Source organism: Ostrinia furnacalis, unplaced genomic scaffold (assembly GCF_004193835.3).
Source record: "Ostrinia furnacalis isolate ACB-3 unplaced genomic scaffold, ASM419383v2 OfSCF6789, whole genome shotgun sequence".
Lineage (NCBI taxonomy): Eukaryota > Metazoa > Arthropoda > Insecta > Lepidoptera > Crambidae > Ostrinia > Ostrinia furnacalis.
The window spans coordinates 4,995-30,381 of NW_021137028.1; the positions used below are offsets into that span (position 1 = coordinate 4,995).

The window sequence follows — 25,387 nt, forward strand, 5'->3', positions numbered from 1 at the left end:
CAATGCCTCCGGTTACGAAGATGGGTATGTCTGCTAGTTCTGCAGCCACTATGGTACCAGCGACCGTTGTAGCACCATCTAATCCAGCTGCTGCTATTGGTGCCAGGTCTCTTCGGGAAGCCTTCACCACGCCCTTGGCCTGTCCCAAGTTTTGGATTTGGTCTTCTGTTAAGCCTATGGTCAACCTGCCTTTGAGAATGGCAATCGTCGCTGGTACCGCACCCTGTAATTTAGACCATTTAAATTAGAGAGCATATTTTGGTTTATGTTTTTTACATCTTTATTTATTTGGGAGCGTTTGCCCATGTTTTCTGCTAATTAAACCATTTTAGTTTTATTTTCTAAGTGTACCGAAGTATGACAACAACATTCAAAAAAAAAATTCAAAACTTTATTAGATTTATTTATTTAAACATTAGAACCATTCAGTGCAGTGGATTCCAAACTTTTGAGATCGAATGTCCTGTATCAGTACGGAAGAAGTGTCGTGAACCCGTGACCTGAATAATTCATCCTGACTTATTGTTTGTGGCATGTGATTTAGGAAAAGCTATAATCTATAATAGTGATTTATACTTAGTTTATAACATATCACGTAAAATTGCAGGTTTATTTGATAAGTAGTTTATAGAGAGAAAGGTGAAAGAGAAGGGTTGTTAAAGTATTTTTTTTTTATAAAATAACTTTCTTAGTTAAGAACACTGTTACAAATAAGTTTAAAATCTGGAAACGTACAGATTTTTCAGAACTCCTTAATTACAAGCGATTACGGTCAAATACCTGCCTTGTCTTGCATAAAATAAATATAGGTACCTACTCTATCTTTGGGCCTTATTTTTCTGTAACTTGCAGTACCGATTTTTGAAAGCTCTATCATTTCGTCTTATTATCTTATATTTTATATTCTCATGACAATAAACTTTGACATTATCAAGGTATCTTCCAGCTTTATTATTCAATACATAATAAAACCTCATAATATTGGGCTGGAATTATTTTTTTATATCAATAAGGACGGCCAGAGGACACAGTGTGGCCGCGGCTGTAAATTATAAATACCAGAATGTATGAGATCCTTGTTTCTAGATTTATATCTTTTTGTTCTCGAGTAATTTATTACGCAGATGAATAAATGACAACCGGGGGAGTGGACCTTGTGGCTTCAGACAGACACTCCAAGGTTAGAAATATGATTATGGATTCTATGTTCTATGTGGACATAAATGGAGAAATGGAATGTAGGTCCTGGGTCTGCGGGTGTCTATGGGCGACGGTAATCACTTACCATCAGGTGATCCGTTTGCTCGTTTGCCTCCTATCACATAAAAAAAAAAAAGGTTTGTGTACCGTGGTCGATCGTAGATTTTAATTACTTAAATCTTTTTCTTTTTGTTTTATTGAATACGTCAGTATAACAATCGAAAAAAAACTAAACAAATTATATAAACTAAAGTTAACAGTGACAACCGTTTAGAACTGAAAGAGTTGCCTTTATTAATGATTGAAATAATTGAAATAAACAAAAAAAATGTTAGACCACTCGTTTATTAAATTTCTAAATCTGAGAAGATATTTTTCGTCAACCGATAGTTTAGTCGGGGAGTTGAGCAGTATGGGCATGTATGGAAATGCGCACATTACACCGATTTGATTTGGCCGATTCTTCATACAATTAAAAATCGGGCACAACTATCGGCCAACTAAAAATCGGTGGTCTGCGCCTAGTCTTAATCGGTAAATTAATTAAGTTTTAATTATTTAAGTGCATGCATTATTAATAAATTAATATGCACACATATTTATTAACTTTTGTATTTAATTTACAAAAAAATAAATGTTACTCACACGTTGTCTAATAGTATTTTCGACTTCCAAAGCAGTCTCCACATTCTTCGGGTAAGGCATACCATGGGTGATGATCGTAGACTCCAACGCGACTATAGGCTTGCCCTCCGACTTCGCCGCCAGTACCTCCTCAGAACAAACGAAGGGGGGCGGGAGGGTGGCCCCTGAACGCTTCAGGGGGGACAAGATAGAACTCCTCCACATAGTTTTCAGGAGATACGCCATCTTGATTCCTAAAAATAGATTTAAGGCCATTAACTACAGTTAAGTTAGTGATTGTTAAACCAGAAGGAGTGAGGTTGGGAGACGACATAATAAACTTAATTGGAAGTTTGATTTAAGACGTAATTACTTGTTTAACAATGGTGATCATTGAATATTAGAAACCGTGACAAAACGGCTTCAGCATTGTAATAATAAGCAAATAAAGGAAATTAAATAGACAAACCAAAGGCGACTGTTATTAGACGTGTTTGTAGACGTGTTTATAACGTGTGTTTGTTTGTTATATTAGCAAGATCGTGTAAAGTTCTAGGCGTATGACTAAGTCTATCGTAATTCCCTTTTATTTAATAATTCATTTATATCAATTGCCGCAGACACACACGGTGTAATAATGGTGGAGTACCTATAGCATATTATGCAATTTTCGTTAAAGAAAACATAATATTATTCATGAAATATTTTTACATATTTCTAGGGACGTCTGAAAATTTTGTTTGAAAAAAAAAGAGTTACTTAATAGCTAGCTAATGTTATGTTGTAGAGTTAAAGCTGGGAGACTTTTCTACGATATGTATTTCGGTCGATCAAGAAGTGCACACTCAAAAAATTATCCTATACATATGTATACTTGCTGGTATATTTTATGCTTGCTGTACGTACATATACCGACAAGTCCAGCGCCCATTTCCTCTGTAAGGCCTAACTAAGAGTTTAACTAGCTGGCAATCTAAATATATATAACTCAAAGGTGACTGACTGACTGACTGACTGACATAGTGATCTATCAACGCACAGCCCAAACCACTGGACGGATCGGGCTGAAATTTGGCATGCAGGTAGATGTTATGACGTAGGCATCCGCTAAGAAAGGATTTTACGAAACTCCAACTTTAAGGGGTAAAACGGGATCCATGCGTACGAAGTCGCGGGTGGCCGCTAGTCCAATAATAAAATTGTAGAGGTGCTTAACTCGTACTACAAACAATTTCACTTGCTCTCCATTCAATTAGGGGCGCTTTCGTAAAATTGTAAAGAGAATATTTATTTCATTAAAGTCAAGAACCTAATATCTCGTCCTTGCTTTGTTGAGGAGGTTCGTTATTATAAAAGACTCTGCTCTCGTTATACTTCCACTCCTGTTTACTGAATATCAAGTTTAGGTGACTATCAATAACATTAAGTTACTTGCTTAAAATCTTAGCTTTTTATTAAAGTTATAATGTAGAGCAAAGTATCCTCTTGTTAGTAGGCATCTTACGATTTCATAAGGTAGGTAACTACTAATCGTAAATAGGTACCTAAATGTATAACAATTTACTGTAAATTACTCGTAGGTATGTAACTTAAAGTCGCAGAATATATTTGAAAGAAATTATTCATGTAAAATTATTTATTATGTAAAATATTGAGTATTGTATCAAGTACTAAGTAGGTAGTAGGATTGTGATACAGTACGAAGTCACGCCAAAATATGCTAATTTATGTTTAGAATATAATTCAGCTCTATTAAAAATTTTATGGTAAACAATTTTTACGTTTATGTTTATACACCCAATGGAAATATTCCAAGTAAGCAACGAAAATTACTCGAATAATAAACATGCGAGCAGACCGCAAACGAATCTGCAAAAACCCAACCAATTATTTGTGTAAATAAATAAACAGCTGAACAAAACTACGAGAAACGATACTTTTTCAACCTGATTCCAGTGAACAGTTAATTTGTGAAATTAAATTCTCCAAAAGCATCTTCAAGTACCATTGGTTAATTAAATTGAGAATAGAAAACAAGGCTTCTGTGCTACACTTCAGTGAAGAAGACTAAATTTCAACTGCGGAAAATTGTTATTTAACTATACTTTGGGTTGTACCATCTTACTTTAACTATATCAAACCTCAAAAATCTGTCACACTTACAAAAGCACTGGTTAAAGTTATGGTTAAAGTTAAGATGAAGCGAAGCAGCCATAGTTTTATCACAGGCTTTAAGTATCGCTGCTTTAATAATTGAGAATGATCTCTAGAAAAAAAAACTGTTTAAAGTTTTTATTTTTTAATAAATACGAACCTAACCTTTTTTCTCGTAAAAAAAGATGTTAGCTGAAACAAAAAATGTTATTGAAGATTTCTCATCTTGTATTAATTTTCACCGATCTTCAGGGGACGTTGTTTACACTGTACAACATTATGTGCCTCTTAAAAGCCAATTTTATTTTTCCCGCGCCAGCTCAGGAGAGCAGTAATCAATCATGAGTAGGTATTCTGTCGGGGAGATGGTCCCGTTGCCAAGCTTTTAGTTTACAATAGTACGGAACGACATCACATCGAGCTGAACAGCAACCTTATTTACTTCTAATACGTGCTATTTTGCAACAAAATTGTAGTCTTATGTGCTGTCGACGGTACATTATGGGTATGTCACTGACCTGGGAACCTAGGGGGCTGAATGGGTTCACTTCATGAATACAGTAGAACATTAACATTTGGATTTTCATACTTGTACAAATGTGACTTTTATTTTCTACAAAAAATTACCATACCGATCGAATAGGTTATGATTACCACTCTACTACGCATTTGAAGCAATTTTATGCAAGACGTATTTCCATGGTAAAGATCCAACCCACAACTTCATTCATAGGTATTGGGTTGGATCCTTACCATGGAAATTAGGGATTGCAATCCGGTATCATTTTCAATCCGGCCGGATTTCACCGGATTGACGCTAATCCGGCCGGATCCGGACGGATCCGGCCGGATTGCAAAGTTACTTGGTCTAGTATTTAGTGATTTTTAGTTTTGAAGCAGCCGCCCGCGACTTCGTACGCGTGGATCCCGTTTTACCTCCTTCATCTATCTTACGCGGTTTAGATTTTTTCATATAAATGTTTTTTCCCGCTAACTCCCGTTCCCGTGGGAATTTTGCAATATCCTGTTGTAAGTAAGCTTTAAGTTTACTAAGGTACTTGCATGCCAAATTTCAAGCGTCTAACTTAAGCGGTTTAGATTTTTCATACAAAAGAATTTTCCCGTTAATTCCTGTTCCCGTGAGAATTCCTAACTATACTATAACCTGCCCAGGAGTATAAAGAATAATTGTACCAAGTTTCGTCAAAATCGGTCGAGTAGTTTTTGTTTCTATAAGGAACATACAGACAGAGAGACAGACAGACAAAAAATTTACTGATTGCATTTTTGGCATCAGTATCGATCACTAATCACCCCCTAATAGTTATTTTGAAAATATATTTCATGTACAGAATTTACCTCTCTACAGATTTATTAAAGTACATAAAAAAAATACGTATTTATGGAAAATAAAGTCACTTTTATTTATATATTTCGGTATTAATTGTAATTTTTGGTAAGTACGTACTATTTGTACTAATAAAATTATGAAAATTCTAAATAATAAAGTTAGTAATCAGTCTGACTCTCACTTATTGCTGTATGTAAGTATCTGAAAGTACTTAAGTAATAATACTATTAAACTCTTATTAATAATTTACACAGGCTTAAATCAACAAAACAGTCTTTTAAAGTAAGTGTTTTTTAAGAAATAATCTGACTCCTAAGAAACGTCGAACGAGCGGCACGTCTAGCAATCTGGCAAATGCGTGCGCGCTCGACTTTCCCAGTTCACGTTCGCGTATTTTTTGCTTTACCGGATCCGCCACCGGATCCGGCGTCGAGTCACCGGATCCGGTAGGTCCAAAAACACACCGGATCCGCCGGATTACCGGATCCGCCGGACCGGATTGCAATCCCTAATGGAAATACGTCCCCTATCTAACTTAGAGATATAGCGAAGCGATCACGATATCCAATGTAACAAATCATAAATGTTAGATTCTAACAAAAAAGCGAATTTTGGGTGTGGGGTAAAAAAGCGTTAAATTACTCTGTTCATGATATATGAGTTACTCTTATGAATGAAACTCGAGGAAGGCTTATGAAGCTCAAGCAAAATCTTGCTAGGTGTATTATCGTATAAAATATGCAATTTCATCAAGAACTGTAAGATTCTATCCACTCGTTTTACGGAACAAAATTTGGCAGACGCTGCATTATATTCTCTACATTTTAACCACATCTATATAATTATATAAAAGAAAGTCGTGTTAGTTACTTCGCTTATAACTCAAGAACGGCTGAACCGATTTAGCTGAAAATTGTCAGGGAGGTAGTTTAGAGCCAGGAGAAGGACATAGGATACTTTTCATCCCGTTCGAAATTAAAAAAAAAAGTCTGCTTATTTACTGCCATTAAGGCGGAACAAAGTTCGCCGGGTCAGCTAGTTGTAAATAGAAAGTATTTTGAGTAAAACGGACACGCGCATAAAATGGATCTACGAAATTGGGTGTCCTAAGCCTGGTACTTTTCGCTGAATTCAAGTGATTTCCATCAGTTTATTCGATCTAACAATGTTTCAAACACTTCTCTATACTTACATAAATACAATTTTAAACGTTTGTAACATTTCGTTGCGATAAGTAGTAGCACTACATTACCGTGGCACTACATTGGACGTTAAATCAGAATCTCCAGTTTATCCAATTCGCGTACTTAACTTGTCTCAGCTAATTAATTGTATTAGTGTTGACTGTCTGTATCTAAATTGGACATCAATTTAAGACTTTCCAACGTCTTCTTTCTAAAGATTTTAGTGCAAAGTAATAAATTATTATATCCTGACCAGGAACATAAAAACCCTCGCCATGTTGCGGAAAACTAATGGTACTAATTTCTTTTAATGGCAACAGTAACTGAAACTTCATTGACATGTCAACTTGCATGTCAGTCTATTGCTGTCAAAGTGTAAACAAACTTTATTTTAAATGTGCGCAATTGATTTTGTAAATTAAATTGCTAAAATCTTTTTATAGTCGTGAAAGAAAAGTGGTTCACAATGTGTTAAAGTATTTATCGAAGAGAAATACTAAGGGTTCGGACAATATTTTCATTGAATAATATTTCCGACAAGGTTGTCAAATTGACTGACATGTTTATCGTATAGTACAGTCCATTATGAAAATTAGCTGTGGTTTGTTTCAAATACCTATTTTAAAGTTTTTTGTCACTTTCTAAGTGTTGAATTTTATGGAATTGGGAAAGATGTACCGACTTTGAAGCGTTCATGAGCAGACATTGCAGTTGAATATTCAAGTTCTGAATTTGATTATTGATGAATAATAAAATAAATCCTACTAACTCGATTGATGGTTTCATTTAATTTATTTAAACCAGGTTACCTATAATAATATTTTTTCGTTTATTTATGAAAATATCAAATTAGCCCGTAATCCTGAATCCTGATACATAAAGTTAACCTATTAATTTAACACAGGTACGACTGTACTCAGTGTTGCACTATCAAATGCAATTGACGCGCCTCTATGCCAGGGTTTTTATGTTCCTGCCCCCCTAGACAAAACGCACTTTTTGATCGAATCGAAAATCGAATCCGTCAAAACTCCATACAAAAAAGGGGCTTTTCGACTACTTATCGACCGGTTTGCGATTATAATTTGCACTTTGTCTAGACCCACTGGTCAGGCTATACCAAGCTTTGTTAGGTATAGCCTGACCAGGAACATAAAAACCCTCGCCATGTTGCGGAAAACTAATGGTACTAATTTCTTTTAATGGCAACAGTAACTGAAAATATAGCCTGACCAGGAACATAAAAACCCTGGCATAGAGGCGCGTCAATTGCATTTGATAGTGCAACACTGAGTACAGTCGTACATGTGTTAAATTAAAATAGGCTAAATTTATGTACCAGGATTCAGGATTAGGGGCTAATCTGATATTTTCATAAATGAACGAAACAATATTATTAAAGGTAACCTGGTTTAAATAAATTAAATGAAACCATCAATCTAGCTAGTAGGATTTATTTTATTATTCATCAATAATCAAATTCAGAACTTGAATATTCAACTGCAATGTCTGCTCATGAACGCTTCAAACTCGGTACTTCTTTCCCAATTCCATAAAATTCAAAACTTAGAAAGTGACAAAAAACTTTAAAATAGGTAGTTGAAACAGACTACAGCTAATTTTCATAGTGGACTGTACTATACGATAAACATGTCAGTCAATTTGACAACCTTTGTCGGAAACATTAATCAATGAAAATATTGTCCGAACCCTTAGTATTTCTCTTCGACAAATACATTAACACATTGTGAACCACTTTTCTTTCACGACTATAAAAATATTTTAGCAATTTAATTCACAAAATCAATTGCACACATTTAAAATAAAGTTTGTTTACACTTTGACAACAATAAACTGACATGCAAGGTGACATGTCAATGAAGTTTTCAGTTACTGTTGCCATTAAAAGAAATTAGTACCATTAGTTTTCCGCAACATGGCGAGGGTTTTTATGTTCCTGGTCAGGCTATATAATCAAAATAAACCGCTTTCGATACAAACCTGTTTGAATTTTATTACTTGCCAGCAAGTAGCCGAAATAGCAACAAACTTGAAGACCTTATTCAGGGGACATAAAGGATATTGTTGACGAGCAATTTTCCATTGGATTTATTTTAATGGGTTTTTCTATGTCATATCGGCGTAACTTCATCGTTGCCGGGCAACCTTGCCGCTTGTACGCAACAGCTGTTTACGCGACAACGACACTGTCATAATAGTATTTTCATACTGCAATCTAAAATTTGATTAAAAGTTGGTTTAAACGTTTGCAGATTTTCTAAACGTTTAGCAGATTACACCGTTTTGTAGAAGTTTTAGGTGAGTTTGTATTTTACCGTATTTTTGATATTTATCTTCAATCTTACGTCCTGTGGCTGAAATGATGATGATGATGATGATCTTCAATCTTGCATGGGCTTCTTGTTTATTTTCTATCATTCTAGCTGTTGAATACCGTAATAAATTAAATGAATATTAAGATTAAACAGGATTAAAATTAACAAAACATATCCTACACTAAGTACAGTCTCATCTAGGTATACCTACTTCTTAGATAGATATTTGATAGGAATTAGACGTTACAATTTGTATTATGGCCCAATTCTCATAATAATATAAAATTATAATGTTTAAAAAACTGAGCTAACTCAGAAAGAAAACTCGCGACCTAAGGATAAACAAAGGTGTTTCATTAGGTTACGGCAAATGATAATAATTTGACAATACAACTGCCGGTGGATGAATAAAATTACAATTATTTCTTTAGTCCTACGCCCCGATGCCGGTGCCTTTAATAGCGGCACTTTTTCAGGCCATTCGTCACTCGAGATTAAAAACTACCCCAGTGGAATACCCAGAGCGCAATTTTTCTCCGGCAAACTATATTTTTTCCCCTCATCCTCTAATCTTTGCATACAGACTAAGCCAAGATGTATGAAATGAAGTGGAAAGCTTCGCAGATCAAAAGAAAACCGACGCTCTCCTAAATTAAAATGTAAAATGCTTTTTTGCTTTATTAGTTGCTTAAATTAAAAAGGCCGTTCGTGAACCTTTGATCCTTGTCGCTGGGTGAATCATTGAAAAGAACCTTTACATTTTGTAAATTATGCAGAAGATGAAACTGTAATTCCAGAAAGTTTCACAAATTGTATTAAGATCTTCCTCTTTTGAAAGCTAGAGTGGACTCTAGCTTCTATTTTCAACTTCTCCAGTGATTAATCGTGTTTTAGGACAGTATTTACATTTAAATTTTTATTAAATTTAATTTTGTTGGATATCAGGTAGAAATCGCGTCATTCCCTCCAGTTGATATACAGGGTGACTGGAACTGAACCCGCCATAGCTAGGGTTTCTGCTCGAGCTTTCTCGAACTCGAGAAAACTCGAGAAATTTGGCTTCATTCGAGACGAGAAAAAAATTACCGGAGCTCGAGAATTCTCGAGTTTCGATTTTGAAGCTTTAATATTCTTGAAAGCCTATTTTCTTAGACAAAAGTAAGTTTTTAATTATTTAATAGGTTAACGTTGCGTTTAGACTGGCCTAGTCTTTCCTTTTTTTAACTAATTTGATTTGAAAGTGCAATGATCTTAACCGAAACTAATAATGTTCACCTACGAGTATGCTATATTTTATTATGTTTGTATAACTGACTGATTTAAAGACTGAAAACTTTTTTGTTAACTATCTGTTAGTTTAGGTTTACTCGTAAATACGTTTATTCAAGTCGTTATCTTTAAGTTTAAAAATTTATNTGGATTGCCAATGATCTTAAAAATATATCTACCTTCTCTTCTTTCCAATGACATATCACACTTAGTAATTAGATATTGAAATTTATTAAAAATTCAAAGTTTATGGAAGAAAATGGAGTAATTTACGAAAATTATCCATACAAAGTTTCTTCAAACAACTCATATTTTCTGCTATACTCCTTTTCATAACTATTTTTGTGTGTTTTTTGAAAAATTAATTTAAAATAATAATCACATTCACATTATAAAAAAATTCAAAATCAACTTTGTATTGATAATTTTTGTATTATTACTCCATTTTCTTCCATAAACTTTGAATTTTTGACTAATTTCAATATCTAATTACAACGTGTGATATATCATTGGAAAGAAGAGAAGCTAGAGATATTTTTAAGATTATTGGCAATCCATTAACACCATTAGTTTTTTTTTAAATCGAATTCGAAGTACAATTTTTTTTCGTGGTTTGTACTTTTGTTAGACTTTGGCGGCTCGTAACTAGTTATTCAATCATTATCTGGATTATAAATCTATTTTATTTGAATAAAGACATATTCGATATTTATATCTAATAAAAAAAACTGTTGAAATTACGCGAGAAAAAAAATTTAAGCCGTTTTTAGGTCAAATTTCGGAAAAATCTGAAAAAAGTTTAAAAATTGACATATCTCCTAAACTATAAAACTTTAGACATAGAAAGTAAGGTTCAATAATTAGCAAATGACCTCCTCTATACGCGTATTAGCTATGGCGGGTTGAGTTCCAGTCACCCTGTATATGCGGGGGTGGCCCTTGGGCCACCCCTAAGCCAGGCGGCTTAGGCGAAAACTAAATAGGCTTTAGTTTTATACACACATAAATGACCTCATATTAATCACATTTACCAAATCATGCGGTAATTATTCATAATAACCGGCGATTATTCATAATTTTCACATTTACCACTGACCGTAACATATAGATAGGGCATCAGCTCTACGGCGTTAATATTTGCTTTGATTCGTACATAATAACCCGTTTAAAAGTTAACAATAGATTAAAAATAATTTACCAAATAACTATCAAATTATCACTCTCATGGGATTTTGCAACAAAAACTATTATAACTACCAAACAACTCAAACTCAAACTCAAAGTATAGATTTACATGTGTTCCGTACATCTAAATCTTACCTCCATGTTGACGACTTCCCCTGGGGTCTTAACAAACGCAAGTCTTAGCAGTAGTACTTATTCTGCAGCTTGATTTATAATTCCTCGACTAAGCAGCTTCGTGCGGTGGACTGACTAGGATACTGACCGCAAGGCTTCAGAGACTCAGAACAATAGTATTACTAGAGAACGCTGGTCGTAGTGTATTTTAATCCTTTGTACCGAATGTATGTGTTTTGCAGCAGATGCAGCTCATAGGTACTTGGCTTAAGTCACAAAGTGATAGTCTTTACAAAGGAACCCATATTCATGTTTTTATGTAATTATAGGTACCGATGACAATGTTACAGGTTAGTTGTTACTAGAAAAATTGCCCAGAAAAAGTTAAACTTTTATCGGACCTGCATCGTAGGTAACTAATCTTTCTAGCATCTTTAACCATAATTTGTTTACTCAGCCATGGCCTGGGGACTACCCAAACTCCCCGGCTTGACGTTCTCTGACCCGACCAAGACCCAGTACCACATCAAAAGCACCCTGCGGTACTACCAGGGCCACCGGTTCCCGGACACCTGCGTCAGAGGGCCTGGAGGCACTGCCACCGATGTGGACAGCAATGCTTTTGCTGTGCCCGAAGATTCAGTTAAGTACGTGTCCTATTTTTAATTCTTACGCCCGTATTCACGAAAATTACTATGAGGTCTCAGGTGGACGTACAGGGTGTACATGAACCAATCACAGAGCTGTATTCTACGCTGTGCGTTCGATTTGCTGCTTCACTTAAGCAAGCATCGTTTGTGAATACGGGCGTTTATTCTTAGACTTAAGTTTAAAGTTGTTTTTCTAGATTTTGAAAACATAGTCCATTGTCAAGGTCGTGTAGTTGAGCAATAGAATTACATCCCATAAATCAAAGGCCTAATAAAGGAGGTACATAGCATAATAATCTGAAACACTACAGTAATGTAATAGGTAGGTATTGTCTTTGTAATTGAATACATCTTCAAGTTACACAGAGCCGCCCACACTGCGATGCTTGTAGGGCAAGGGCAAGGCTCATAGGCTGCTTCGCCCGACCCACTTCATTGATGATAAAGTACCATACACGATACAGCTTTACATATTTTGTTATATGAAAAAAGAACACAATTTCCTATGTGCGATAAGGTCAGTCTCTGACAAACTGAATTTCACTCGAGTGGAACCGCTACTACTAAATAAAAGTATATTTTCTGGAGGAGGGTAAACCAAGTAGAACGGCTTACAGCCAGACGACAGGAATATAAATGGATAAGCTCACGTGTTTGTGAAAGGAAAATACAAAGGATTTTCACCTTTCAAGAAATGTGTTTAAAAAGACGTCTAGTGTGTTGCTTGAACGCACTCAGTGCAGTTTTAAAATAATCAATTGATCGTATGAAAAACACATTATGAGAATGCATTAAAATCCAATCAGCCAATAGGTAATCGTAATTTACGAGATTTTTCTCATGTTAAGTTTTAATTACATTTTTATTTGAAACGTTACACTACGTGGATTCATGAGCAGATAGGCCTTTATCCAGCAGTGCACGTCATTTGGCTGAAACGAATTAGTCTTTACGTTTTTGTACTTTAGATGTTATCTTATTTTATGAGTAGTTTTTTCTGTATGTTTGAAATAGTTAGAAAATCTATGTGAACTTTTGTGTAACGCTTTGAACGTATATTTAAATATTTAACATAGAATAAACTGCACTATTTTCTCAGCTACGATCCGTCCCTGACGTACGGGCGAGTGAAGCAGCCAGCGCTCCCAGCGGTGGTGCCGCACTGGGTGCACTACGACAAGCGATGTCTGAACTTCACCGCGTTCTTCAAGCAGCCAGTGTACGACAACCCTGACGAGAACTTCAGGGTGCGAGTGGTCAACATCGTGTACTTTCTGGAAGACGACACTATCACCGTGATGGAGCCGAGAGTCAAGGTATGTCAAGTTATTCAACAACTCTACTAATACAATCGTTTAAAAATGTCTTATTTTCAAGCTTCATTTTCATACTGTCTTACACGGAACCGTACTATTTAACCCTAAAGTACAAGGCAATACCTTGAAGGTGTGACATTCATTCAAATGTCACACCCCACTGGACTGAAACGCAGTTGGTTCTTCAAACAACTAGTTTTTATTAGCGTACCAGCTCCAACGACAATAGAATCGTGCAGCAGTGCAGCGGTGATAAAGCTCTATAATAAAAACATAAAAGTCACGTTAATTATCCTAATATGTATATTGCATTATTTAACAACGCGCTAAATCTGAGATGATGACACAAAAATCAAATAGACCCAAAATAAAATTACCATTTAAATAACCCACTAGCATAACCGACCAAGTTTTGATAGTTTATGTAAACAAGCATCCTTATTACCAAGTTTCGGTATAAAGCTTCAGAATTGTAGCCCCGTTAAAGTTGGCGTGCATTTCACCAGCTAATATGGCAGCATCAAGTCAAAATGTAGACTGTGGGGACGGCGAAATAACTTTTGTTCCCTCTCCATGTTTGTATAACATCCCCGCGGCACACTTAGCGTGGAAATGCGATGACGTAACTCGCCGCACGCGTTCATTACAGCGTCCTTTCTGTTGGCATCCGATGATAAGTATACCTTACCTATAATACATTTATGTATACGTTCCGGTAATGTTCATTATTCACTTGTAAAGGACACCGCTCATTTGTTTCTAATTATCTAAGTTCTAACTTTTATTTAAATGGTATTCTCGTATCTTGCTGTAGTGCTTGTTGTGTTCAGATTTGCCGTTGTTTCAACAATACTATTTATGCAATGCTCTTGAAGATCAAAACTTGTTTGAATCATCTTAATAAAATTGACAATTATTTTTTTAATAATAAGACTATTAAACCTTGTAAAATAGAGTTCTGTAATTTCTAACTATTAATAAGGTCACGAAGTTCTTTCACAGGTAGAACGATACTCAATTATTTCTTTAATTACTAACTTCTTCCCTTTTAGCCAATAATAATGCACAGGTCAAGTGAGCTAACCGATACCTACTAAATTCAATTGATGCTGAATAACATTGGTCAAAATTTTATTGCATTATCAGCATGTTATTGGTGTTTTAATTAGCATAGCCTCAAAGCATTTTGAAACAACATTTTCAGAACCCATTTAATTATTTACCGTGAAAATTGAGTTGATTTATAGTGATGAAATGTTTATTAATCAGTTTTAAGTATTTAGATACTCGTTAGAGCATTCAAAAGTGCTTTAATCATTAATTTATTATGTTGAAAGCACAGTTTTGTATTTTATAGAGAGTTAAAAAATATAAATGACGTATACTCTTAGGTCCGTATTACAAAGCAAAGCTCAAATCTTGATTCAAACTCATTCATAGATTCTGCCGTGTGATTGGAGGGATAAATATTGAATTTCAAGCAATCAAAGGCCTGAATCTATGCAAATTGAGAATTTTGAAGAATTCTATTGAAAACTAGCGGCCGCCCGCGACTTCGTACGCGTGGACCTCGTTTTACCCCCTTCATCTATGTATCTTACGCGGTTTAGATTTTTTCATACAATTTTTTTTCCCGCTAACTCCCGTTCCCGTGAGTTTTGCAATATCCTGTTGTAACTAAGCTTTAAATTTACTAAGGTACCTGCATGCCAAATTTCAAGCGTCTATCTTACGCGGTTTAGAGTTTTTCATACAAATGTTTTTTCCAGCTAACTCCCGTTCCCGTGGGAATTTTGCAAAATCCTGTTGTAACTAAGCTTTGAGTTTACTAAGGTACCTGCATGCCAAATTTCAAGCGTCTAACTTAAGCGGTTTAGATTTTTCATACAAAAGGATTTTCCCGCTAATTCCCGTTCCCATGGGCATTCTTAAGTATCCTATAACCTGCCCAGGAGTATGAAGAATAATTGTACCAAGTTTCGTTAAAATCCGTCGAGTAGTTTTTGTTTCTATAAGGAACATACAGACAGACAGACAGACAGACAGACAGACAGACAGACAGACAAAAATTTTACTGATTGCATTTTTGGCATCAGTATCGATCACTAATCACCCCCTGATAGTTATTTTGAAAATATATTTCATGTACAGAATTGACCTCTCTACAGATTTATTATAAGTATAGATGAAGCTTCGTTCTCACGCACTACAGTTGCTCTCTATGGAGAGCGTCTTCAAATACAATATCCCTAACGATGTGTTGATTGGGTGTGCGGATTTCGACGCATTAGATGACTTATATTTGCGCTCTCAGTTCACGCTATCAACTTAATTCATGCTCACAAACGCACATTACAATGGGACATAATTGAAACGTCACCTACGATTTAATTATTCACCGTCGGGTGATGTAGTCCTGAACACAATTAAACGGAATTGTATCTCGGGTTGATACGCTGTGTCTTCGAACCGAATACGTTCGTACCGTCTCCTCCGAGTCTAATGGCATCATTAGGGGAGGGCAATGTTTCAAGGCTTTTAAATACTCGAACGAAATTAATGTTTCATGTTTTCTCTTTGATTTATAATTCGCGATCGTCCAATCGGATGGTAGAGCCACGAGATATCTCAAATATCTGCACGGAATGACGTCATTATATTGTGCTATAATATACTACGACGCAACGCCCGTACGACGCAACGCCCGTGCGTGCATGATACCGTGAACTTTACCGCCGTGGAAAACTACAACGTTGATGCGTGTCATGTTATCTAGGCAGTTTTCACGACTAGATATCGTAGCGTTCAACAAAATCGCACTTTAATATTTGACGGTCATGAATTTTTATGGCTCATTTATTACTATCGACTATTCTTCTTCTTCTTATCGTGTCGACAGGAAACCTACACAGTGTCAGCTCAAAACTTCGCTTCAGTGACGTTGTCATTACTAGAGACTACGATGTAGGCTGAAAAGTGTTTTCAAATCAAACTGAAATATCCGTTTCTTACGATCTTGCATCTATTGTTGAATTATAATACTTAACACCCCTTTTAGTTGTTTAACGGGTCGCTTCAGCTTCACGATCCCTCTTAACACAAACGTTAATTACAAGATTATCTCTAGACAAAGCGTCACGATGCCTCAATTATTATGTACGACGTTCTCACACATGGAACCGAACGTAAGCTAGGAGGAGTCGATTTATCCTCGTCTTCAAATATGCAGGAGGTCGCTGGTGATGTCACATAACATTACCGATGTAACGGGACGAACACAGATTTACTGAGGGACACGCCCGTCGCTCCTGGCTTCCTAACCCAATTTCAGCGGACACTCGAAAAATGTGTCCCAAGTAAATTAGATATATTATGTGCGTGCGTCTGTATTTAAACGTAACGCTTAACGTGTGAGGTTTAGTAGTCGGGTAACTTTGGATTACTTCAGGTAGTTTACGTATAATAATACATAATTATGCTGTAGGTATCTAGTGGAATAAGTATCCGTTTCGTAATACAAATGAAAAATAAGAGGTGTACATCCAAGCCTTTTCATAAATAAAACACACGTCGACCTCTATGATGTACTCGTTCTTATTTTATCGTTTGAGAGTAAGCTGACCCGTGTAACGAAAACTCAAACACATAAAAATAAATATTCAACCCTCAAACCCAAAAGTAAATTTTACCTTTCACTCGGTACATAACCTAATGTACCCGATAAGTATTTATATGACGCAAAACAAAGATTTGTATGTCCACCGTGCGCAAGACGCGGGCAATTTAAAGCTGAAAAACCTAATTTGAAGCTCATTCCTCGCCGGTGCCACGTCCACGAGGACGCCGGCTAATGTGTAACAACCCCCGCAATATTTGTATTGTTCTCTTCACTTGTTATTCCGGGCGCACACAACGTACGCCAAGTGCTTTACAAAACATCACACCGGGCCAGTCTGTATCTACCTTCGAAATACCGCTCGCAAATGAGTTATTTTTATGTAGCAATTTTAATTTAAAACTCTTATTTCCAAATTAATTGTTTCTCCCCAAAAAATGTTCCACATTTTTACGTACTTAAGATCATACTCTGAGGGTACTTTACAAAGGGGCTATTTACGCCGGAAACGGATTTGGCCGAGTGGCTAAATTACTTTGAAGATTTTTTCGGAATTTGTGAGTATTACAGGACATTTAACAGTGAAGTAAAGTCCTTTGCGTGATGGTCGATGCGGATTTATTTAAATTCACATGCCGTGACAAAATGTATCTTTGAATAATGTTAACGTAACTCAAAGGTGTTTCTATTTATTTGTAATGCAACCTGCTTTAAGTCCTTAATGTCCTATAAATTATAAAATACATACATTGCTGTACATTTAATTCTAAATAAATGAGGTTAATAGCCTATATGAGCTTTGATAAATTGCTAGATACACCACGTGCATGTTACGGGTTTTCATCGCAGCATATAGCTTGAAGAGAAAATTGCATGACTCGCTTGCATGCCGCGATGGCTGTGCCTAAATAGGCTTGTACAAAATTGTTATTGCGGCTAGTTTATTTTTGAAACTGATTTTAAAGTAACTGTTTATTCTAAAAAGTGGATTTTTTTTTCACATTTTGTAACTTGGCACAATTTTTCGTTCGTTAGGTACTGTTTTGTTTTGCATAGATTTGCATAGTTATATTATTTTCATTGGATGGAATTTCAGTTCCTATTTATAGTCGCTTTGTGAAACACGATCGCATGTTAAACTTATGCCCGTTTTCACCATAAAATCCCTAATTTTTAAATGACCCCTTTGAAAAAAAAATCCTGTTTTGAGTTACCTTAAAAATTAGGAATTGATGGTGAAAACGAGCATTAGATACCTAAATATCCGATACTAACCTAATTATTATCTCAGCCGCATCAAGCGAGCTTTACTTCAAAGCAACATGTTCAGACATACAGCATTAACCTGAAATATTCTTAGCAACAATGCTAGTATTTTGCTCATGTGTGGGAGGAGGGGAACAAAAACATTTTAAGTTATTTGCATTGCTAACAAACCTCTAAGATGCTAAGGACTTAATAAAGTTTGTGAATGATTAAATCAATTAAAAAGCCGCTTTAAAAGGCAACTTAATAATAGATGTGTGGTTACGTCACGAAGGCACCGTCCCGTTTTATTTACTTTTCCAAGGCACAGTGAAACCCGCTATTCACCCTCAATAATCACGGGATAAACAATGCTGCTCATCTCCGAGCTTTCTCTGCCGCATCCGCTTAATTTAAATACTGCTCGTTGAGATTAAAAAGAGCCTTAATCTGTTTTACTCAATTGCCTCGTACCTACCTAGGTTTATTTGAAAAGAAATAGGGTTTTATTAAATAAATAAAATGAAAGAACGCGGCCGCTACTCGAAAAAATGTTTAGCCCGCGGCAACACTGCCGTTCGATGTCGAAATAATTAGGCTGTTACCTCTTTCTTTTGATAAAATGTTTCGAAAAAATACCACCGCGTTTCACAAGCAAACAAAGCAAAGTATATGGGGAAGTAATTTGTTGTGGAGCCTTGTCAAAGAAATGTGTCAACACCTTATAACCAATTTCTGATGTTATACTGAATTTTGTTAATGTTTGCCATAAATAAATAAATCAAAAAGAGCTATAGATTATACAAAATAACATCTCCAAAAATACGTAACTGATAAATACTAGTCAAATAAGTAGGTACTTATTTGAACTTTAAAAGACAAAATCGTCTAATATACAACCTCCCAAAGGTAGGTTCTGAAGCAAGAAACATTAACGGTTGTATCTTTTTCACGCTTGACAATGTACGAACCGTACTCGTACATGTTCAGAATATGCGCATGAAATATGTTTAATATAAGAGAATACGCATACTACACTACTTATCTGAATTTTCTTTCATCAATGGTCGATTTTAACTAGATTTCTTTTAAACTGTACGAGAAAACATTCATAATTAACTTCCAATGAGTGAAGTCCCCCTAATCCTTTGAATTTAGAAACGGGGGATCTCTATTTCTATACATAAAAAGTGCTACGACTACGATGCGACCATTTTCGTAGCACTTCAAGCTACGAAAATATCGTTGGCAATAACTTAACGTAAACAATAAACTTAAACAAAATTAAAAATTAAATTAACAGAAAACATGAAAAAACGATACACGTTTAACTTATTTACTTCGTTATTAGGAAGACAATTTAAGATTCGAAGACAAATTGAACTTAATAACTCCGTTGCGTCATGGTCTTAACTTAATAAGTCGTGGGTGGTTCTCCAATATTTTTAAATTTACAAAGTGCCTAGTAATAAATCTGCGCTTGTGTTCCCGGCCTAAGAGATTGTCGTGTACGATTGTGCGGAGGAATGGAGCGGGCAAAATTAAATGAGCACGCATTTGTCTTGCCAGAATGCGTCGTTGCAGGCTGTCTAGCGGCCGTAAAACGTTCGTCATCGCAATATAATCTTTCATAAGTGATTAATTTCAATAAAAAATACAAGGAAACTCGGTCTCGTTTGCCCGGGAATATTGCAATTGCGTTGTCGTTCCTAACATTGATTGATTGTAACAAATACAAATGGCATTTTAAGACCCGTATCTGGAATGATCACTTGTTGCCATTATTTACAAAAGAATGGGCATTAGGATGGAAGGAGTAAAGGAAGTCTTTAGATTTATAAGAATAAAATAACAGGAGCAGGAGATTATTTGATTTTCATAATAATTGTTATGCGTGACACGTCATTCTATTATTTCAACAACTGAATATCAAACTTAAACCTATCTTTTCAGAATTCTGGACTATGGCAGGGCCGTATGGTGAAGAGAGCAAAGATACCGAAGAACGATCTTGGCGAGTTCTGGCACTGGAAGGACCTGAATAACGGCAAAGACATCTGCATTTACGGGAAAGTGTTCCACACCGTGTCATGCGATTTATTTACAAAGGTAAGTAAATACAATAGTAGTTATGTACCTAATCAATTACCTCTACTGAAATATGAGGTATTCCTCGAAGCGCACCTATTTTGAGGCGCACCTACTGAAGCGGACCTATGTTTATTAAGATTTTGAACGTTGTGTCTACTAAGATGAACAAAAAGTACCAGGGCCACATAACATAGGTGCGCTTATGCGCGCTTATACGCACCTAAACAGCTGTTTAGGTGCGCTTTATTAGGTGAACCTCAAAATGGGTGCGCTTCGAGGAATACCTCTGAAATAAGATATTATTATTTATGTCAAATTACCTAGTATTTCTGTTACTTTCATCTCATAATGTTTGTCCTTTTTTAAATAATAATCCTTGCATGATGATAATTCAAGATCAATACAAAATTTGGGTCGCCAAAATCACAACCGAATTGAGTTCTTTTAGGACACATAGATTCGAGATTTTTTCGAATTTATCTGTGACATGTTCAATATTCCTTGACACGTGAGCACGGTTTGAGTAGGATCGCTCGGAGGGTGGGTAGTTAGCGAGGACTCTGTCGATTAACTTTCGCCCTAACGCGCCCTAAAATGTGTATTTTGATACTATTTGCGCGTTTGTGTGTCGTATCTGGCACATCTTCACGCTGACATTAAAGTAACATATAGCCTGACCAGGAACATAAAAACCCTCGCCATGTTGCGGAAAACTAATGGTACTAATTTCTTTTAATGGCAACAGTAACTGAAAACTTCATTGACATGTCACCTTGCATGTCAGTCTATTGCTGTCAAAGTGTAAACAAACTTTATTTTAAATGTGCGCAATTGATTTTGTAAATGAAATTGCTAAAATCTTTTTATAGTCGTGAAAGAAAAGTGGTTCACAATGTGTTAAAGTATTTGTCGAAGAGAAATACCAAAGGTTCGGACAATATTTTCATTGAATAATGTTTCCAACAAAGGTTGTCAAATTGACTGAAATGTTTATCGTATAGTACAGTCCACTATGAAAATTAGCTGTGGTTTGTTTCAACTACCTATTTTAAAGTTTTTTGTCACTTTCTAAGTGTTGAATTTTATGGAATTGGGAAAGAAGTACCGAGTTTGAAGCGTTCATGAGCAGACATTGCAGTTGAATATTCAAGTTCTGAATTTGATTATTGATGAATAATAAAATAAATCCTACTAACTCGATTGATGGTTTCATTTAATTTATTTAAACCAGGTTACCTATAATAATAGTTTTTCGTTAATTTATGAAAATATCAAATTAGCCCGTAATCCTGATACATAAAGTTAGCCTATTAATTTAACACAGGTACGACTGTACTCAGTGTTGCACTATCAAATGCAATTGACGCGCCTCTATGCCAGGGTTTTTATGTTCTTGGTCAGGCTATACACTGGTATACTTACATAACATTATTTGTATAACATCATAGTTATTTTCGAGTTTTATTAATTTTATTGAAATATTGGTTTGTTTCCGTTGTCCCCACCAGTGGAGACAAGATGAATAAATAATAGGGACATTAAGAACAAAGAATACATTTTAATTATTTAATTAAATTCCCACCATGATCCCACTAGTATGGACAAACCTGGTAGCATAAAATTAAAATTACCTAAATCTAAATTACCATGATGTTGTAAAGAGTGGAAAAGCTACTAAGTAATAACACAGAATAAGTAATAGTACAGAGCCCCGATTACGGTAACTTTTAACGTCTACAATCCAGACGCGTTTCTGATTCTGCAATACGATTGGTCAAAACAGCTGACGTACGCTGTTGAACGACCAATCGTATCGCAGAATCGAGAAGCGTGTCTGGATTGTTGACGTTAAAAGTTACCGTAATCGGGGCTCAGGTACAGAAGGATTACTCCGCAAGACGATTTAAATAAATGCGAGTCTTGCTACGACGCGATACAGTGGAATTCAGCTCGCACAGCACTACGTACCTACAATTTTATTCACCTACAAGTTTTGTCTCTTTCTATCGCGTGCCTCTGAACTCTTCTTACGCTGTTAGGGTTGCTGTCTAGTGAAAAAATAAATAATCTACTTATTTGTAATGAGGTACGTATAAGGTAAGTACGCATTCATTATGGAAAACCTTGGGAGAGGCCTTTGTCCAGCAGTGGACAAAGACATTTGGCTGAAACGAACGAACGCATTCTGAGCAGTAGTCATGGTAGGTTAGGTTCCTATACTATCCTAAGAATTATTGATTACCTACATGGCCAACATACCTTTCAGCATCTTTGGGAAGCGAAAAAAAAGATAAATCCGGTAGATTTCTTTTCGAATTTAAACACCCGAACGCCGCACAATAATATTTCTTTCTCTTTATGTCCATTTTTAAATTATACTTCGATCATAGAATTAGGTACTACAACGCACGCCAGCGTCCTGACGGGCGCGCGCGTGACACTCGACTGATATAATGCCCGCCGGCGGGGCGCTTCGCTGTAGGTAATTATCGGATGTACCGCGCGGAGTGAGCCAGGCCTGGTAATAACTAATAAAAATTTTACGAGACAAAATGTTGAGTTCATATTATGAAGAGTATATCCGAACAATAAATTCTTCTGCGATTTCTTATTGTTTAAAGGAAAAGACGTACTGCTCGGTGTTATACAATTTAAATTATTGGTAAACAACAACCATTTATTAGTTTTGTCATAGATATTATTTATCTATGGTTTTGTAGAACGGTTCTGTCAAGCGCTACTAGCGCCCTCATCACACAGTGACAGCACGCGCTGACATCTCACGCACACGCACAGGCTATTTTTATCCGCACAACGCATACATTTATCTCTTTTACTTTATAGCTCTGTCTCCTTTCACTACCTGTCAGTAACACGTTTGCATGTTCTGTCTGTGCTGTTTCGTATAACTTGATCAAACAAATTACGAATTGTGAATTTATTTTCTAAGATTATTTAACTAGGATCAATTTTGAAATAAATAAGTTGTATTTCTAACCTTGATGACGCAGTGTTGTTGTGAGGAATTGTTGCCGGCCGGTCGATTCTCAGATTGTACGCACACACACTTGACATACAGTCGAATACTAGCAAATTGTGTTTACATTTTTTGCTTGGCGGAGGATGGATGGGGCAGAGGGCTCAAAAGCGGGAATATTCAATGTGGACTTTCATTGCGTCTATTTACACGTCTCAAACATAAGAAATACTGTACTCTTGTATTTATAAGTATGTAGTTGTATTTAAACTGTGTGTTAAGAAAACATTTAATTTTAATGTTTTCTTATCATATTTTAAATATATAAGATTATTATTTATTTATTTTCAATATTTACTCGCAAAAATTTATTTCAAAAGAATTTTCCGAGATTTAGTTTACATTATTACATTATTATAATTCTTATTTAAACAATTTTAAATGGGCTAGGTATGTAGCTATTCACTAAATATTTAATACAATATTTTTATTAATTTTATTATGTACGTAACTGTCAAAGTAAGGTAGGTTAGGTAGGTACTTTGGGTTAGTAGTAGTTTCGCTCGATTTTCCTTCGCACGAATGTGCGAAACGTCCTCTTTCAAAAAAAATTTTTTTTAGTAGGCCTTTCGCCCGGATGTATTAAAAGTATTAAAATCGCGTGCTAATCGACTCTTTTTGAACTATTAGTATGCGATTACTAGTTCTCAAAGGGGTCGATTCGCACCCGTTTTTAATACTTTTGACAAATCCGGGCGAAACGCCTACTAAAAAATTTTTTTAAAGGGGACGTTTCGCACATTCGTGCGAAGGAAAATAGTGCGAAACTACTACTAACCCGGTACTTTAGTTCCTTTGAGCCTTTTTATCCCTAACTCAGCCTCATCAATCATCATACTTTTTACTGCCTTTGTAAGTTTTTTTCAACCTAGATCCAGATTAATAACTAATCTAGCTTATAACGGGATGGTATATTAGTCAAAGACTAAGAAATCAGATTTCAGTCCCTATAAACATAGTAACAAGCTCGTGACAGGTTAAATTTCCTGATCGCTTTGCTGCGTTATTTTTGTACATTTTCGTTGCAAAAAGCGATCACGAAATTAAAATTTGTTTTAACGTCACTTTATCTAGTGCAATTATAAAAGACCATAACTTAAAAGTATTTATAATTTTCCTTCATAGCACTGACTAAAATGATAGATAGAATAGTAAGTAGTTTCTTAAAAGAGTAAGTACCTACTCGTAGTTATCATGTGAAATCTACTGGAAAACATCAGGGAAACTTGTCAATTTACCTTTGTTTTATCCCTTTCAAGACGAACGACGTGTGATTTTACGGCTTTGAAATGGCTGGCTTTCGCTTTGGAGGTTGACGAGGCTATAGCAGCCCTGACAAGTTGTTCCAAATCGCCCGTCTGTCATCAATCACCGACAGATGACGCTAGACAGATCGAACATCGCTATACGTTTCTTTAGAAGGTCACCATCTGAATGACTCTACATTTTTGAACACTTGATTTATCAGTGTGCACACTGTGCATGTCGTGTACTTTTGTAATAAGCGATTGTTTTTTGTAATTAGATACCGGTAATTATCTATTATGTATGTACCTATGTAGATTGTAGGTAGGTAATCGTAGAAAATTGCGATTATTGTTAAGTGCGGTTCTAGATAAAACTAATTACTTATTACTTTGTTTGTTCTGAGATTGTATGAATACACAAAGCCATAGGCGAAGGCGTCATGGAATTAACATTTTTATCATTCAGTGAAATTCTCACGTTAGATTTTGTAAACAGAAGAATATAACTATCTACTACATCCTTTAAGTACCTACCTATTTAAAAACATTGTAGCAAGTAAGTAAATAGCAGCATTAGCAGCCTTGTGACTTAGCTAGTTCAAAGTTCAACTGAGGCCTATTATCTAAATAAATACCTACCTATTTGCTTACGAATACTCAAAATAATAAAATGCATGTAACTTTCAAGAAGGTAATGTAAATGACGTGTGGAGGTTGGTTCTCTTCCGATTCTGAAATACAAAGAGTTAGTGAGAAAACTGATTGTAA

At 35.6% G+C, this 25,387-nt stretch overlaps 1 protein-coding gene across 1 annotated transcript; it reads right to left on the reverse strand.

The window, feature by feature from the left end:
* On the reverse strand, positions 1–23,527 carry LOC114362830 (pseudouridine-5'-phosphate glycosidase-like; the record flags this gene model as incomplete). Its single annotated transcript, XM_028318368.1, has 3 exons — positions 23,334–23,527; positions 1,846–2,078; positions 1–223 (listed from the first exon to the last, which is right to left on the reverse strand). Coding segments are annotated over exons 2-3 (448 nt in total), but the record flags the coding sequence as incomplete, so codon positions are not given.
* Between the last annotated feature and the right edge of the window lie 1,860 nt (positions 23,528–25,387).